Genomic DNA, 18,499 nt, shown 5'->3' on the forward strand with positions numbered 1-18,499 from the left:
TGAGTTGTTCTGTGAGTGTAGTTTTCTGCTAGTGTTTCCGGTGAAACATTATTATAGTATCAAGATACAATCAGACAGAGTGAGTCAGTTACCTCTGGGGAAAGCATACTATAACTTGGGGGTGGCTTCTCCAATGAAACAGGAAGATGAAATTCACCCAATGACAATCGGCCATCCTTCACAGCAGGGATCCACTGTAAAAAGGTTAAGAGCAGAATTTCATCACATGCTAAATATAACTCATGGTAACTTCATTACATAAAAGCAAAATTAAGGTTAGTAAAGTAAACACAAAGACGGAATGTTCCATGCATAAAAATCAAGGTAGGTCATGACACAAACTCTTGAGATAAAAATAAGATCAATGATTCTTGGAGGTTTATAATTCATGGAATCCAACAGGGTTTATTCAAGAGCGTAGCTTTGCGGGATTTACGCAATTTGAAAAAAAAAAAATGCAAAAATTTTATGTTGGCGTGTCAAATGGGGTGTACAAAATTGTGCCCAAGGATAAGCATCGAACTTATTTCTAAATAAAGTATTCAAAAACACCACTGACAATACAATTGACATGACCACTGCCTCTTAATGTCTCTATTGCCTTTCTTTTCTTTCTTTGTTTATATGTTCGTATTCTGCACTTTCTTGAATTGCTTCTGAGTAATTCTTTTTCCATAATTATACATGTAGTCACTATTCCCATACAAATTCATCTTAAACACCCAAACTTACCAGGGTGTCATATTATTTAAAATGCATTATCAAAAATTGTGTGGGTCCAGAAAATATCCATACCCCCACCACAGAGGGAATTTCACACAGGTCCCCCCCCCCCCCACTCCCCATGATTTTCCATTTTTCTAGGTAGTTTTCTAAGCAACACCCCCCTACCCCCCTCCCCAACCCTTTTGGAAATTTATCAAATATAAATACACCCCTCCTCCCTCTGGAAGATTTTCATTTGACAAAACAGCCCAAAACTTAATCCATTTTCTGGAAACATAACTTTTAGAGTTGGAAACCTTGAAAATCTGCGTTATTGAAGAACCATTCAATTTAACTGGCAGAGTTTGTTTAATTAATACTCTTACATACTCTTGATACTGCATCAGAATTGTTGTGTTTGATATTTGCTCATGTTCACAGACATCAAACATTATTATGCCAATTTTTTAGAGACCAAACTGATTGTCGCTTTAGCTCTACTGATCGATGATTCTCAAGGTAATCACTCAATTTAGTTATTTTAGTCAATAGTTTTCACTTTGAATTGGAATACCTCAAGCAAAATAAGCGTCTTCAAGTGCCTTCTTTCGTTTTTATCTATTTACAAGTATTGATATTAGTTTATTGGTGTTGGGCACTATTATGTATTACCATCATTAAATAAAGACTACTACTAAGTATACTACTACTACTGCTACTATAAAGATCTACAAAGTTGTTTATAAATGTTACATTTAACAAATCGATGGTAGTTTTCTATGGTCTATACTCTTATAGACTATAAAATGACGTCAAAAAATGTTCAAAGCTCAAGTGGAACCACGAGCTGCAGGCGAGTGGTTTCACTGCGAAGTTTTGGACATTTTATGGCGTCATTTTATGGTCTATAAGAGTATAGACCATGAAAAACTGCCGTCGATTTGTTTCTTAAAATAACATGGAAAAAATACCAGCGGAATTGGCTATTTTTTTTCGTTGAGAAAGCGCGCGCGTTACATCTGACGTCATTTTTATTGTCTGTACTCTTATAGACAATGGCTACGAGCCAATCAGCGACGGGAATTTGGACAATTATGGTGAAATACCATTTAATAAGACATTGATTTCTTACTGAATAGACTGTACAAAGAAGTTCAAATATCTTTTTGGGGAGCCCCCTTTCTTGGGCCCCATTTCTTGAAAAGGGGCCCTCTTAAATTACAGAAGAGGGCCAACTGGGCCCTCACTGGCCAATCTCTACAGATGTAGAATGAACCCTTATCCAACCAAACATACCGTGTATCCAATAGGTGTTTCAATAGGTACTTTCTCATCAGGTTTCTTGCCTGTTGAACAGCTGATGTGATACAATGTGAAAAGCAGATGGTGCTCAGCTGTCAAGTTAACTGGTAGCTTCATCTTCACTTCTTCATAAAAGTCTGGAGCCCTAAAATCAAAGACAGCAACTCACTTAAATGATTGTTAAAAAATCAATACCTTATTTTTCTGAAAACCACTTAAAGGTATAAGGCATTTTGTTTGGACCACAAATGGAGCAGAAAAATAGATTAATATCATTGTCCACCAACAGGAACATTTTTATTAAATTATATCCCTCCTTGAATACTGTCAGGATCAAAAGTCCACAAATTAACCCAAAACAAAAATCCTTGATGATACATAAATCACACAAACTTGAAAAATTTAATAATAACAAGTAAAGCACAAATAAAATAATCGAAACATGCCATACTTATTGTGGTAAGTCACTGCAGACCAGACTTCTGACTGCAATGCAGCCATACTTGATTTGCCAAACAAACACTGAAAACAAACACAACAAAGCCTGTCTCACAAGGTTTAAATTACTCTTTCAATATACTAAAAGGAGCACCCTTATTCCACATTAATTTTTACCACAAGGTCTCGGTAGCGGGAGACAAGAAATGATTCCCAGACTGATAAAAAGCACAATGCTTAGCTGAGTTTTAAAGTTTTAAGTTTAAAATGAGACATGTTTTGGCTTGAAAATAAGCCATCTTCAGTTAAATTACCTTTACATGTATATAGCGATTCATGTAGCTTTGTAATTTTACTGAAGATGGCTTAAACTCAAAAAGCAAACTGTGCTTTTTATTAGAATCATTTATTCCACATTATTTTGATTCACGTCAGAGAACTAATCAAAGCCATGGCATTAGATGTGAAGTTGAAGGTCCTCAGAAAAGATGCTGGTTGAGAATATAAAAGCAGTTCACTGATTGGACTGTTTTAAAGCCTTGTTGCTCCACAGTTTTCTGTCATTCGCAATACGCTAAACAACCCATTACACCACAAGAGCCAGTTAACAATGCACTGCTGCTGAATCCATCATGGAAGACCATGCCAACATGGATTGTTAAATGAACTTTCAACTTGAAGCTTGAGCTAGTTTTTCAAAAACTGTTTTGTTTTTATTTGCTATTTGTTATTTGTTATTCACTTTAATAATTTTTTCGGACTAGTAAATTTAACTTTCGGACAACCAGAATCTGAACGTTACTCGTCCAATGGACAAGTGGAATAAAAAAAAGTTTTTTGCCCTGTTATAGTAGATAATGTAACTTAACTATTTGGGTTGGCCACAATGTTATCATAAATAAATTTTTAAACCATTGTTTGCTAAACTCTGTCTGAAGTTTGTTTAAATAATTGGCTGAAAGTTATCTTTTTATACTCTGACAAAAGTGTAATTTATAATTTGGCATTCCCTTGAATTTGCCACACTGATAAGAGGCTTGTACTCTCATCATTCTTCCATTTCTACTCCCCTGAGAAGCTTTTAATTCCTAATTTCACTACAAGATATCCCTCAGTGCAACACAGCCAATTTTTACTTTCTCATTCAAAGATGGACCCTGACATTGTTCAACTCTTACCTCAAGAGGAGCCATTTCTTCTCCAGCCAGAAACTGTACCTTCACTGCAATGTTCCTGGCTGACGAACTGCGGCTAGTGTAATTGACACTCAAGGGGTACACATACAGCAAGTTCCTGAAAACACATTCATTTGCAGTTGTTAGCAATATTGGTAAATATCCATGACTGGTATTACCAAGAATTTCAAGATGAAGTTCTCCAAACACTTCAAGCCACTACTACCTATTTCTTCTCATGATATTATTTTTTGTTAATAAGTTTACAGACAGATGTCTTACTTGTACGTGAGGTAAGGTGTAAACACTTCTTTGGGGGCAAACTCTTCAATTTCTTTGGTTGGTCTACCCTGTCCATCAGGGTATGGGTTTACCTGAAGAACAATAATAATTCATGGCACTGATGTATACAACAAATAACAATATTTTAAATATTGCAAAGTATTCAGTAGTCACAAGCCCCCACAGCTACCAGAAACCTGCCATTCAAGATAATGTTAAAGGGGAAGTATCACGGGGATTTTCAACTTTTGTGATGAAAATGGTGCAACAACACCTTCACTTGGTTACAAAAAATTCTTGAACATCAAGAAAAAAATCAAGTGAATTCTTGTTAGGAACAACTCATGACCTTCTCTGGTGCATTTTGAGAACAAACTTTTTTCGAGTTACAGTCCACTCTAAACTCAGTCCATTTGTGGCCAGAGAGGCCTTGATAGTCTTACATGTAGTACACTGGGGTGACACTCAACAACACATTTGTATGAGCGATACTTTTAGGTTCTGTTGATACTTCCCCTTCAAGAAAGCACTAAAACAAAAAATGAAAACTAGGAAGGAAAATCATACTACTTGACACACAAATACAAAATAAAAACATGGTAATTTGTAAAAGGCAATACTTTGATAACAGGATGTCCACAACAAGGCAACAAACTTTGAGGGTTCGGTGGACCATTTATCATATCAGATAGCAGTAATATTGCAGGGAACAAGATTGTAAGGAACTTACAGTGCAACGCGCCTTACCGTGGCCACCCAATAAACTTTTTTTACAAGTTAGCCAATCATGTTATTTTGTATTTTATGAACAAGGAGGAAGATGTCCTGATTGGCTAACTTGTAAACAAATTTTGTTGGGTGGCCACGGTAAGGTGCGTCGCACTGTAAATGCAGTTTCCATCTTCTCATCAGAAACACATTTATTTAATTTTTAATTAAATTTCAATATTGTTTTCTCTTCTTGTCAAAAAAAAAAAAGAGCAAATAAAACTTGATGAATACCTGGTGTAACTCAGAAGTTAAACAGTAAGGTGGTTTGTCTCCAGGAGGAGAAATGTCCAGCTTTAGTGTACCTGTAACATAACAAAGCTAATTGGTAAGACAATAATACAAAACACAGTACACTCAAAATTAGCCAGCAAACTGTGTGCCATACTTTCTCTGGCATATAGGCAGGAATACACTTAGTTACTCCTGTTGGTGTAACTTTTCCTTCTAACCTCTGAAGGTTCTCAAAATTAATTTTGGTATAATTAACTAATCAGGTTAGTAGACAGACAAGTATCCATAGCTTGACTTCTACATGCATCCATTTAATAACAATGTATTAAATAAATACAAAGAATACTATTACTCATCTGATTACTTTGTTCGAGTAAGTCATCAAAACTATAACTATATAATTTAACACATGCATGATAACCTTTCCAGATCCTCATATGTTTTAGACACATTACATCTCTTACACAATTAAGACATTAAACAACAATTTTCCAAATCTATAGAAACTGATGTTAAGGCACTAAGGGGCGTGCACATCAATATTTGGTAGAAGTTAATAAAGTATTTGTCTGGATGAGATACATGCAGTTATCATTTTAAGGAAACTCGGTTTACCATCTAGTTAGTGTTTGCTACCACTTGGATTGTTTAAAATTTAATTAAACCTTTATGTACCCTGGTACCTTTTAGAACACAAACCAGAAAACAATATCTCTGGGTAAGGAGCAAAACTACTGTACTCATCAGAATTGGTAGCCATTAGAAGTGAAAATGAATTGGACTTAATTTGCCCACAAAACACAATAACGGTCTGCTAGCTACAAGTAACTTCACAAAAGGTTCCAACAAGCACCCCACTCCCCAGACATTTTTATATGAATCTGAGGTCCACCCTGGTACTTGATGGACTTTCTTAGTATTATCGTTGAGATGTTTCACTCAGTAAACAAAAATTACCTGGATTACACAACAAAAGGACTACAACACTAAACATAAAAATCACCTGGAATGCACTTGAGACGTTTTAATACAGATGACGGTCTTTTCAGGTCAGCTAAGAATTTGTACAGGTCATCATCTTTCAATTTATCTGATTCCTGAACAGAAGAAAAAGGATGATATAAGCACAGATTGCAGTGTTCCAGATAAGAGAGGGGTCTCAGGTCAAAAACCCGAGAAGCCTGGTTTCCTGACCCGACAAAATGAATGGCAAACTTAAGAAGATTTAGAGAGAACCAGAGCTATTGGCCCCTCAAAATTCTTCATTGACTCTCTGATTTTGAAAGTTAACTGGAACACTGGATTGCCTGAATTCGTTTTATAAATCATACTATTAAATAAAAAAAGAAACATTAATTTAACTAAAGTCAGGTTTTCTTCATGAGACCTGTACCATAACTTGAAGCGTTATCACTTATGACAGAATGAGAGCTACAGTCAACTCCTGACAACTCGAACCTTCAATAGAGGAGTTGAGCACAAATGACCAAAAATAAGGAAAAACGGTATTTACTGCTTCTTTCTATTCACACAAGGTACATTTTAATGAAATTTAATTGTAGAGAAGTCGAGTGAAAATGGAACAATATTTCTAGATTATAAATCAGAACGTAACCGAAATGTAACGTAATGCAAAACAAAGCAAAGCAGACTAAGTACCACGAACTTTGCAGGTTTTAAAGATATCAACATGCTGCTACTGCTACAAAGTTCATCATGCAATTTATTTTCACAAGAAATATAGTCAGTTAATATGCCCTGGCACTTCTGAACTAATCTATTACTATTGATTGTCTTTAAAAGTGCTGTTTTCTAAGGAGAAGGAATTAAGCAGCAAAGCTTGATGAAGATACAGTACACTGTAGTTAAAAGTACCGTAAACCAGCAAAACCCTGAGCTGGAATGACACGGTGTAATGTAAAGAAAAATTAAAAGAATACACGGCTGCTACCAAATATTTTCAATGTTTTGGACTACAGTATTAATAATTATTGTTTTGACCAGTCATGTCATGATAAACATAGTTCGAGTTATCGAGGGTAAAATTACATAGAAAAGGACCTGAAGGGAAACTAAAGTTGGTTTGATTAAGCTGGAGGTTTAAGTTATCAAGGGCTCGAGTTACCAAGGGTAAGTAAAATGACGCAAATCCAGGGGAAATCAATCTTGGTTCGAGTTAGCACGAGGTTCAAGTTAGCGAGGGTTCAAGTTATCGGGAGTCGACTGTACTTCCTGTTATACTGTTTATTATCTTGTACAAAGCGATTTTAAGTTTTTAAGGCTTGGATAAAGTCCTAAGGCATGACCACTGAAATCAAGGCTTGCAACTGAGCATGGTTGTTCTTTTGTGTGGTGCTAAGAAGCATACCTGTTTGAAGAAACTGCTGACTGTAAGTGTGACAGGTCTAAAATTTGTAAGATCAGGAACTATGTCTAATTCAGCACCATCACCCAGATGAATTGACTTCCGTGCTTCATAAATTGAACCTCTGCTGGAACGTAGCATTGCAGATGGCGCATCTACCATACCAGATTGCTGTTAAACAAAAACAAAAAACTTAAACCAAGAAGAAACAAAATACACTCAATTGAAAAAACATTGTCACATGCAAACATGAACCATGGCCCATCAAATGTGTTCTTCCAGGTTATGAAAGCCACTCTGAAAATTAAGCTCCAACTTTTAATAATCTGGATTAGCTAAGTGGTAAAGTATTGGAGAGTTCTTTCCTGCACAGGGTTGCCATTAATCAAGAATTCAAAAAAAAAATCCTGAGTGACTTGTCCCTGGCTTTTTATGGATCACCAACAAGTTTCCACTGACCGTGCATGATGAATCATTTGGTCATAAAGCCAAATAAAAAATTATTCATAGACATCTGTCAATAACTATACCTTCCCAACAAAAAATAAACTTTATCAAAAGTGCATGTAATGGCAAGGAAAAACTGCAATATTGCCTGAGTGAGTTTTTACTGTTTTTGAGGTAGAATTTAGAATTTCCCTAGCTTGATGCAAATTTCCCTGATCTTAAAAAATAATTTGCTTTCCCTGGACTGCACCAATTGGCAACTGTTGCTGTTGCATTTGCTTTGAGGTCTGGCTGGACCTTGTGTTGTTTACGTTTGTTGTGATTGACTAGGGAGACTACAGGGGGACAATACAGGTAAAAATCAAAACTATTTTTTCCAGCAGAAGTAAATGGCATCAAGCAGAGAGAAACAAGCACAAGCAAGTCATCATTACTCTTGGCTTGACTCCTAGTTGGTTGAAAAAGTGAAAAGGTTTTTTAAAGCAATCCCAAAATATACAGAAAGCAAAACGACAGAGCTGAGGAGGGCATTGGGCATCCTCTGAGACCGAGGGGCGGTTAGTCGGGCAGAAAGGATTTACATGGGCAAACGTTGGTTTACTATAAAAACGGGAGAGCCCCTGGGCTTACTGAACCAGTTCCAGAAGCATTTAAATTCCCCGATTTTGATTGGCCGGAAAATTTTTTCTGTTACATTACAATTACTGAACTACTGTAAGAAAAATGGCCTGATGCCACAATACTACTATGTTAACCTTTTAGCCCTAACGCCAGTGATCAGCATCAAGTTTCTCCTTGTAATATCAATGCTTCATTAATTTTTGGGATATTTTAATAAGTTCTCCCCAGTACTTTTATAATAAAAGTATGAGACCAAGATAGGAGAATTTTGTTCTTTGATATTAGGGGTTAAAGGTTAACTGCATGTACCCTTCTATTTGGAGCAGTAGCTGCTGGACTGTCTTTCTCCTGAACAGGTCCTGTGTCAGTGTTCTTCCCAGTGATAATGTCCACTAGATGTATAGCAGTCCATGCAAATGGCATGCGATACTTGCCAAGCCTGTCACAGTTTGATACAGCTGCTAAACGCATCTTCTCTCTATGCTAGTGATTAAAGACAAGGCAAAATAAGTCTAGGAAACCAACACAAACAGAAGTGGGTGTCCATTTTGTGGGCCAAGTTGAGCAATAAATTGTATATCTTTTCTTAAAATCACTGAGCTGCATGATTTCTTTTGATGAAACCACCATCACATTCTCATAGTTTCACCAGGTTTTTAAATTCATTCTTTGTTTCACAATTTGCATGTGCACGTGTCCAAAATGTACACCAGCATGGCACCATTCAAAAATTTTTGATCACCTACCGGCAAATTAAATAAATTGCAAAAGGTAAACAAAACTCAAACCTTTCTTAATTTTTCATGATTGTAACTAATGATATGCAGTTTTTTATCACCAGCTATTAACTAAGACTGTCTAGTATTTTACTGTACTAATTTTGCATTGTACATGTACCTCATCTTATCTTAACTTAAATTTTGTCCTTTATAATTTATTTTATTTATTTACTTACTTCACCCAAACTAACCTTAGGGTTTTCAGTATCCTTCAGGTATGGTTCAGCACATTCACTGATGTCTCCTTGTTGCAAAACTTTTCCTAATTTTATGACAAGGAACACATCTGTTGAGGGGTATGTGATGGAAAATATCGCTGAGCGACTGAGAGTAGAGATGTCAGTGCGAGGATTGTGCTCTTTAACCAACTTTCTGCACCACTCACTGTTCATGTCAAAGTAGAAGTTTTCTGATATCTAATGCACAGTAAATCAGAGAAAATCAATTATTAATAATTATTAACGATGATGGCCATCAATATTGAGCACAACTAGAGAATAAATGGAAATATTATTTTTTCCCCAAAAAAGAACAAAAATACATCTTGAAGACTTTACAGATTAACTTATGACTGTATGGAACAGCTTTGTCATGTTACCTTTTAATTAATAAAATGCCAACTCTGAAGTTCAAAACTCAAAGAAAGATCACTTTTTACACAGCTTTCAAATGAATCATATTTGTCTACATTTCTCTCAAAATTGAAGGATTGAGGGTGTTATTATTAAGGGCCTATGTCTTAACTTTAGGTTGATTTTTGGCTTTTAAATAAACTGTTGTAGGTCGATTTTTTATTTTTCTTGAAAATTACCAAATACTAAATTCTGTGAGTTAAATAAGTGTGAGTAAATGTTAAATGAACTCTTGTGGGCCATGTGCCAGAAATGAGGTTAACCAGAAGATAACAGGAAAATATTATGAAAACCCATAAGATTTGACAGTAAGGGTTGTTTTTAGTACATGTACTTTGGATTGCCCTTAATTTTGATATGACCAGAACCTCAATTAAGCAACCACCTGTCATTATCATCATCATAATCATTATCACCATGATAAGCTTTACTTTAATCAGGGTATCATAATCATGTAGAAGGTCTTAAGTACTGCGAGCTGTGCTAACTACTTTAAGGACGGTGCCTACTAATACCGACGTATTTTTGCTCGGTTTATGACTATGCGGGAAAAGCAGATCTTAGCAAGGCCTATTGGAATCCAAAAAGAAAATTGGGGGTAGCCACGCCTTTTTCAGAGATAATTAAGCAAAAATATCTCTAAAAAGCGCCAAAATATAAAGCAATGTATGAGATTTTTTCCTAAATTGAAGCTTAATTTTCTCTGAAAAATGCATGGTTACCCCCAATTTTCTTTTGAGATACCAAAGGCATTTGGTAAGTTCTGCTTTCTCAGTATAGTTTTAAACTGGAAAAAATATTCCTGTATTAGTAGGCACCACCCATAGGAAACACGAGAATCTCGCAATGCGCAGAACGTATGCGCAGTAACAATAGTAGGCACCGTCCTTAAGCTAATAAATATAACCTTAAACTTAAAGTATTTTAAAATAGGCCACAAGCCAAATAGAAGGGCAATCAGAAGATTGACTTAATTAAGCAGCCTCACTCAACCAAGCACCACCAACGTGTCACAAAAACTGAAACTGACACCAATAATCAGTCTCCAGTGAAAAGAAGTTAGAAAAGTACAGAAGGCAAGAGAGGGCTGAATTCACTCCACATTTCACTGCCAAGGCAATAAGGATATAAGCCAGTTTATTGCAAGCAAGGGTTTCAACATTTCTGGGGATGGGAAGTATGGCTCACCCAAACTCTGAAAGGAATACGTTTGGGCAGGTGTTAACTTTAAAGGATCCATGGAGAATTTCTTGAAATTCAAGGTCAATGTTAAACTGCATCATAACATGAATATTTGCCATTTAAGGTGGCCGAACACAGTTTTTAAGTATACAGGTGTTAGTAAACATTTGAAAACTACGTACTTCTGAGTACCCGAAATAAGCATGGTGCAAAGTTAACTAAGAAGGAATAAATTTTGATACTTCTCGTTGAGCAAGGTAACGTTGCCATGGCAACACAGCAAGCTATTAACCGTCCACAAATAAAGGTTTTCCTTAATTTTTAGAAATGCACTCGTTAGATTTTTCTCCATTTTTTGTATCCAGAATCAAAGGACCCTGTGAGCCAACTCGTGAATGCAGATGACACATAGTAATTGAAATTTAGACGGCTACGGAAACTTCCTTGAAAGCTAAAAGAAACTATATCTTTGCCCGATTATGTAACGAAAAATAACCATTCTTGTACTCTTGTATTCTGATGTGCCAATTAAAAAAAATCACGTGTTTTTTTATTCAAAGTTGATAGAAGCACGCCATGTGCAGCTACGTCAAGCAAATTTGTGTCCCCGATAGTCCGGGGCTACTGGATTTTGCAATCGGGCTAGTGGATTCTAACCATCACTTGCCCGATGGGCAAGTGAAGTTTTTTTGGGAATTAAAATTACAAAATTACTGTAGGGCAAGCCGATCTCACAAAGGGAAATCTGTTCAACAAAGTATCGCATTACATTTCATGCCCGACATAAATGCGTGAAATTTTTCCTTTGGAGTTCAGTCCACGTAATCCTCAAGTAAAAATAATGAACTATGACAAGCTCTTGCTAAATAAGAATTATTTATCGACCGCGTCCTTTTGCTTCCCCATAAATTACCAGTTGTAAATTTCGAAAATGAAACATTTTTCCCTTCGAAACCTCTATGAAAGCTGACAAGATCTTTAAGTGTTCATTTCACCAGAAATTTGCATAATTTTGTTTACGACGTCAATGATGTGTGACATGGCACGTTCCGCTTTCGCGTGAAAACTGACAAATTAAATTACTTTTCAATTAAATTATTTCTAAATTAAATTATTTTTAATTCTTAAAAGAAACCGCACTCTGTAGAATAAAACGAAAAAAACCTAACTTTGCTCAGATTCAACGAAAAATCTCCACTCTTACACTAAAATGATTGTCAAATTATTCTCTACAGAATGAATGAGAGAATTTTGACGCGTCGTGAAAAAAATTTTTCACGCTTTTTTTTTTCACTAATTGAGTTTACGACGCCGGACTTTCTGAAAAACTGAAAAAACTTGTAACTTTGCTCATCTTGCACTAAATGATCATCAAATTATTCTCTACATATTGAATAAGAATTTCCTGATGCGCCGTGAACAACAAATGTTCGCGGGTTTTTTTTCACTAATTGAATTTAAAACTCATTCACTGCGCACTCCCGAAAGTTAACGACAAAACCGACCGACTGACCGACCAACCAACCAACCAACCAAGTCGACAGTCAGCTATCGCTATAACTCGTTAATTACGCTATGCGCATTCACGAGTTAAAAACTCACAAAATACTGACATAGTGACGCTGCTTTCATGTAATTTTAACAGAGAGATCTCCTGTAAATGTTGGTTTTGCACTTTAATGTTTTTTTAACACACCCTCTGTTAGATTTTGTTTTTTGTTTGTAGGCGAGTTACGCTTTTAGAGAACTACTGTTTTGTCAAATTTCACGAAATTCTAATGAGCAGTTCCTTAGAAAACAGTTCATTTCCATTAAAACAACCAGTCACAATTTTTTGCTCAAATGCGCATGCGTGGCTTTTAATTAGATTTTCTCAGCAAAGATGAAAAGCGTACAAAAAGGCTTAGCTCTTCATAAACTTACTTTTTTTGTTTGCCGATAAATGAAGAAGGATTCACAAACAAGAAGCTGAGTTATTTTAAGAGCTAAACTTACCTTTGTGATCCATTTAGTATAAAATCGAGGGATCCTTAGTATTTGCTTACCACAACCCTAGCGCGCGCTTAATATCATCACTAACAGAATCTGTAAAGCGCGCGCAAACTGTGTTCGGCCACCTTAACACTGTACAGGAGACCCATAGTGAGACAGAGTGAAATTGAAAATAATCAAAATCAAGTGCACCTTTTTCTTCACTCTTCCATCATACAGAGCCATTGATGCAAATATTGGCTCCACTTCCAACTCAAGCCTAAAATTAAAAAACAGAAACTTGTCAGTAAATTAACATTTCATGATCGTGTTTCGTATGGTGAACCTTGGATACAACCACTTTTCTCCACACAGACCAACACGGGCCAGATAAAAAGGTCAAGCTAAGAAAAATAATCACTACGTTTTTATTTACCCGGTAATTAGTTTCATTTTGTTTGACAATAAAATATTTTTGCTTTATATGATGTCAAAATGCAATGAGACAACAGTCATATGCAGGTGAACAATCAAACTTACTTGAGTTGAAGACACTTGACCAAAATTCTCTGCCCAAAATGTTCTTGAGGAATAGTTGCAGGAACTCTCTTTTCGATCCCTTCTTCCTGTACAAAAATGAACATAACAACATGAGGTGGATCAAAGCACAAAGGGTCACACATCCCAGTGTTTATTTGCGGTTAACTAAAGGTAGATGTAGTAATTACTGTGTCAAATCTAACAGATCAAACATTCCACAAGTTACATCATTAACATTGATCTACAAAGTTTGTATCCACACTGTCTTATTTCTTTAGCATGAAGCAAGTAGGAGTGATTTCTTGAACAGGATGACAAACCTATCTTTATTAAAATTTACTTAATTTAATTTGTTGGTACCAATAATATTTATACATCTTGCTGGAGAACTACAATGTGCAGCTTATTATTAAATTTAAGGCAACACTAGGCTCAGTAACAATATAAAAAAACATAAAACATAACATAGTAATGTTCATTTAATCAGGATTCCAAGCAAGCAATGAAATTTAGCTTACTAGAGATGACTGACTTTGTGATCTTTTATCAACAAACTGCTAAGCAAATCATAATCCATGAAGTCCACCATATTAACAACTACACTGCCGGCTCTGAGTCATATTTATTTACCTGTTGAACACTGAGTCATATTTATTTACCTGTTGAACAGAATAGATGGAAAATAGAGAGTGTATTCTGTGTTGTTGGCGATCCTCTTCATTTGCACGGTCCACCTCATCTCCAGGAGTGCAGGAAGCAAGGGATCAGGGTTACAGGACTGCAGGTCAAAAATGCTAAAACAATAAAACAGTTCACTGTTATGAATGCATAATGATTGGAAAATTCTAATATCAACCAAAATCATGCCATAAAAATGGTTCACTCAAACAATAAGAAGAAATGAACTTGTCCAAGATATATATTAGACATTTCTTATACGTTATTAAAGACAAGCAGTAAATAAACCCCTTTTGGCATCTGCTATAAGGTGTCCCAAGGAAGAATGTCTGCAGAATATACAGCTAGCAATGACACAAAGTTTTGAGAGAAAATGTCAGATTTTGGAACAGTCTTGCAGCCAAAGGTATTATCATTCAATAAACCAGCATGATGGAGCAAGGCAAATGTTTTTTTATTTTATTTTGCCCTCTAAGAAAACAGCTAGTGTTGGTCAAAGTGTGATTGTAGGAAAATTCAAATTGATTTGTTTAGTTGATTTTCGTGTTCTCTAAGTTAAATGAAAAATAAAACCACAACAACTCTAAAGAGAAATAGCCCAGCTGTTGTATCCCAATTACATGTTCACTTACACTTCAAAGCCTCAGACTGTGAAATGTGAATGCCAATAGGTGACAACCCTGCCTCAAAGTTCTGCTTAACTGATATCTCACACAGACTCCACTGTACCAGTTCTGTAACTGAATGGAAAATCTAGAAGGAATATTACCTTGATGCCCAGCTGTCCCTGGGTAAACTGTCCTCCTTTTCTTTGCCTGTTTGTGTTAATTTCTGCTGTGATGCACTCTTACCCTATCAATAAAAGTTACTTTGTGATCCATCATTTTAAAGAAAACACTTCATTCCCAGTATCTTCTACTCCACTGTGTCCAGTTGTTGAGAACAGGGTTAAGCCAACACAGGATTAGCATCAGATTTTAATTTTGGTTTACACCTGAGGAGAAATTAATGATTAAAATGAAAATCATAATAATTTCATGTTATTGTAAACACTGGAGGACTACATGTAGCTTATCCAAAAGAGCATCTAGAAATGTTTTGTAAACTTCCCGAATTGAGGCAATCATCACTGTAAGAGCCCGGAGTTAATGAAGCAAAGAATTTAAAAAGTACAGTTTTTATTAAGAAAGTTTTACAATACAATTGTCAAACGTAGTTAATGGAACGTGACGCCCTTAGCCCCGGGTGGCATCTCTACGTACTGTACTTTAGACTTATCACTGTATCATTGTCACGTTAGTCAATAGTCACATTGTAATATGTTGCGACATTGTCTGGAGACAAGTTAGTTCGCTTTTTCTGTATGGCTAAACCAGTGAATGGTGCATTCATGTCGCGTTTGCTATGATGTAAAGTCTATCATAAGCATAGTACAACCCTGGCCATTGGTCCTGACATTGAACGCTGTCTAGCTTTAAATGTGTGATAGAAGGTTCTAAGTCACACTTGGTTACGACATGGTTTTATCTACTGTTACGCTGTAACAGATATGCATGTATCGAGATATGCATGTATGTTGGTAACCAATGAGGCTAATATGAATGTCCTACATTACATCTCTCTGTATACTTCAATGGTTAGAACATGAAACCAGTGTCCAGCCTGTGAATACAGCCGCCTCTCATCGCTCCCGGCCCCAGTGTCTGGTGTATCAAGGATTCAATTCCAATCCAAAAGGAAAACTTGCACAAGAAGCCTAATTAGCCCACACAGCCAGGGCTTAAAAAGATTTCTATGGCATGAAACAAATAGGAGTACCTATTTATACACCTGGGAGAAGAGAGACAATGTTGAGCGAAGTTCCTTGTCTCAGGAAACAACACAGCAATGCTGAAATCAGCCTGTCCTCGAATAAACGTCGGTCTGTTAAACGTTTGATGCACCAACCACTACCATGGTGATTTGGTTCCAATCTGGCACTCCAGTTTTCTTTCTATGTAGCACAACATAATCATGACAAACTGAATTTAACATTTTAATTTATGAGGTTCATTAGTTACCCTGTATCTTTAGGAAAGCATGGATTGACTGTGCGACATTGTCTGGCGATTGTAGTGACTTCTATATCATCATCTGGAAATTCCAGCATTTTACTGTTTGGGTCATTCTCGTTAAAGGGTTGTTGTGCCAACACAATGTCTTCAAAATCTGGTGGTTCTACAACCTCATTAAGGGGGATCTGCAAAGAAATGCAAACTTACATTTTAATTTAGCTTCAGTAAGGACTACAGTCGACTCCCGATAACTCGAACCCTCGCTAACTCGAACCTCGCGCTAACTCGAACCAATTTTCCTTTCCTTTCAGGTCATTTTCTATATAATTGTTCCCTCGATAACTTGAACTCCCGATAACTCGAACCGTTTTCAATTTCCCTTGAAGGTTCGAGTTATCGGGAGTCGACTGTACTTGTTTTCTGCTCTTTGGCAGGGGCAAAAGCAAGTGATATTTTGGACAATAGACCCTTCTCCAAAATGGCGGTAGAAAATTCAAATAAGTAAAAATTAAAAACGTAAACCAGCACTAGAAAGAGCACTTCTACCTTAGTAACCCTGCAAAGTTTCAGAAGAAGAAGAAGGGTCTATTGAAGTATTTAAATTGCAAATATCTCATGAAACCATAGAATTACATAATAGGCCATTTCCAAGATGCTGTGAACCTCATTATCAAAGTGAGGCTAAGTGCAAAGCTCTTGCATATTGTTTACATAAGAATGGAAACTAATTTTCATAATAAAAACTTTGCACTTAACCTCGCTTTCATAATGAGCTTCAACACAACTTGGAAATGGCCTATTATACTCATGAAATTTAATTTAATGTCCAGTTGTGTTTGAACACTTTGTAATGTTGGTTCAAGGTGGAGTTTGGCAAAAGTAATTAAGCAGAAAATCATTGAAGATAGCAGCAAGTTTGAGAAAACCAAGTTCAAGATAGAAAATAAGTAAAAAAGCAAGGGCAAATCTAAGGTAACAAGTTTGATTGCAAGATACATGTCTTATCCAGTTTAATAGAGTATTGACCACTGTGGCAATGTTTTTCTCTGCATAATGCCCACATTAAAATGAATATAAAGGAATTAAAACTTCAAAATGCAAGAAGCTGGAAAAATATCGATCAGTCATGCAATGAGAAAAAAGCATTTTAATTTAGTGAAAAAAATCTCGAGGAAGATTTTAAAACATGAATTTTTGAGGTCAAACTATCTTTTTTCTTTGTAGGGTTGAAATTATCTACAAGGAAAGCAAACAACAAAACCTGAAAATTTTTAATGAAAATTGATACGGAAATAGAAATGGTGGTGGGCCACTTCCTGCACTCTCAATTATTTTCTAACTCAGTACGTTACGGTTTCATAAAGGACCTCGTTGACGTTTTACATGTAATTAAACGGAATTATTGTATCTCCTTACTTCCCATTACCTTGGAGCCTTTTTCTGCTCCAATCAATCTCAGTTCATTCATAAAACAAACAATCAATACATCCTTGTTACGTACAAATGTATAACTCACAATGTGTCATTCACTATCGGAATTCCCCGACTGTTGTGTGTATTTGTGTATGTTACAACATGACACAGCAAAAAGACTTCTAAGGCTACCACTACAAAAGATCTGAATATCCAACGCCTATATTATGCCAGAAGAAACATACCGTTCCCGTGGCGAAATGAAGGAAGGAGCTTGATGAAGACGGTGATTTAGTGAGACTTGTCTGAGTGCCAAAACTCGCCGATCCATTGCGCCGATATCTAAAAGACAATAGAAGTAGGCGAGTGAACTATAATAAGCAACGAGTCCTACATATGTTTTAGCTCTAATTAAAGTATTAGGTGACGTACTTGTTAAGTTTTTGGGCAAATGCCCTTGTTGAGCCCGAACTTTGACTACCTGAGCTCTGGGCGGCCATTTTACTATCAACACAGCCTACTCGTCCCCAGTGTCTCTCTTATCATATGGCTCTGCAGCCACTTGGATGCTGTTCATGTAAGGGAACATCAGGTATATACTTCATGTAGGCGTGATTTTTTTTTTTTTTTTTTCGCGTTCTTCAGACGAGCGCGCGGAGTCAAGCGCAAGTCACGCGCGACGGAAAGGGCGCAAAGATCGCGTGTGACTCGCGCCCCGCGCTCGCCTCGTGCTTGCCGCCGCTCGCCTGAAAAAAAACGCAAAAAATAACGCGTGTTCTCGGGCTATACTTCATGCTACAATGACTCTGACTTCAGAAAACTGAAAAAACGTTACACAACGCCTTTTATCAAAAACTTAGAAAAGAGCCTTGTGCTTTACAGACAAACAGTCTAGCCACTTACAGCAACTGGA

At 36.4% G+C, this 18,499-nt stretch overlaps 1 protein-coding gene across 1 annotated transcript in view; it reads right to left on the minus strand.

Annotated features, from left to right (window-relative positions):
• The window catches only part of LOC146457421 (dedicator of cytokinesis protein 7-like), a 44,444-nt gene extending 26,358 nt beyond the window's left edge, over positions 1–18,086 (minus strand). Inside the window, exons 1-17 of the mRNA XM_085091957.1 lie at positions 18,019–18,086; positions 17,832–17,928; positions 16,180–16,358; positions 14,101–14,235; positions 13,630–13,639; positions 13,442–13,527; positions 13,115–13,181; positions 9,308–9,532; positions 8,647–8,820; positions 7,273–7,440; positions 5,908–6,001; positions 4,905–4,975; positions 3,903–3,994; positions 3,624–3,738; positions 2,459–2,529; positions 2,002–2,152; positions 93–194 (exon numbers count right to left, since the gene is read on the minus strand). Coding sequence (XP_084948083.1) covers positions 93–194; positions 2,002–2,152; positions 2,459–2,529; positions 3,624–3,738; positions 3,903–3,994; positions 4,905–4,975; positions 5,908–6,001; positions 7,273–7,440; positions 8,647–8,820; positions 9,308–9,532; positions 13,115–13,181; positions 13,442–13,527; positions 13,630–13,639; positions 14,101–14,235; positions 16,180–16,358; positions 17,832–17,928; positions 18,019–18,086 — 1,905 coding nt within the window. The remainder of the gene's footprint in view (positions 1–92; positions 195–2,001; positions 2,153–2,458; positions 2,530–3,623; positions 3,739–3,902; positions 3,995–4,904; positions 4,976–5,907; positions 6,002–7,272; positions 7,441–8,646; positions 8,821–9,307; positions 9,533–13,114; positions 13,182–13,441; positions 13,528–13,629; positions 13,640–14,100; positions 14,236–16,179; positions 16,359–17,831; positions 17,929–18,018) is intronic.
• Positions 18,087–18,499: the final 413 nt, after the last annotated feature.

This window comes from Pavona decussata, unplaced genomic scaffold, assembly GCF_977016875.1.
Source record: "Pavona decussata unplaced genomic scaffold, jaPavDecu1.1 SCAFFOLD_243, whole genome shotgun sequence".
NCBI classification, from domain to species: domain Eukaryota; kingdom Metazoa; phylum Cnidaria; class Anthozoa; order Scleractinia; family Agariciidae; genus Pavona; species Pavona decussata.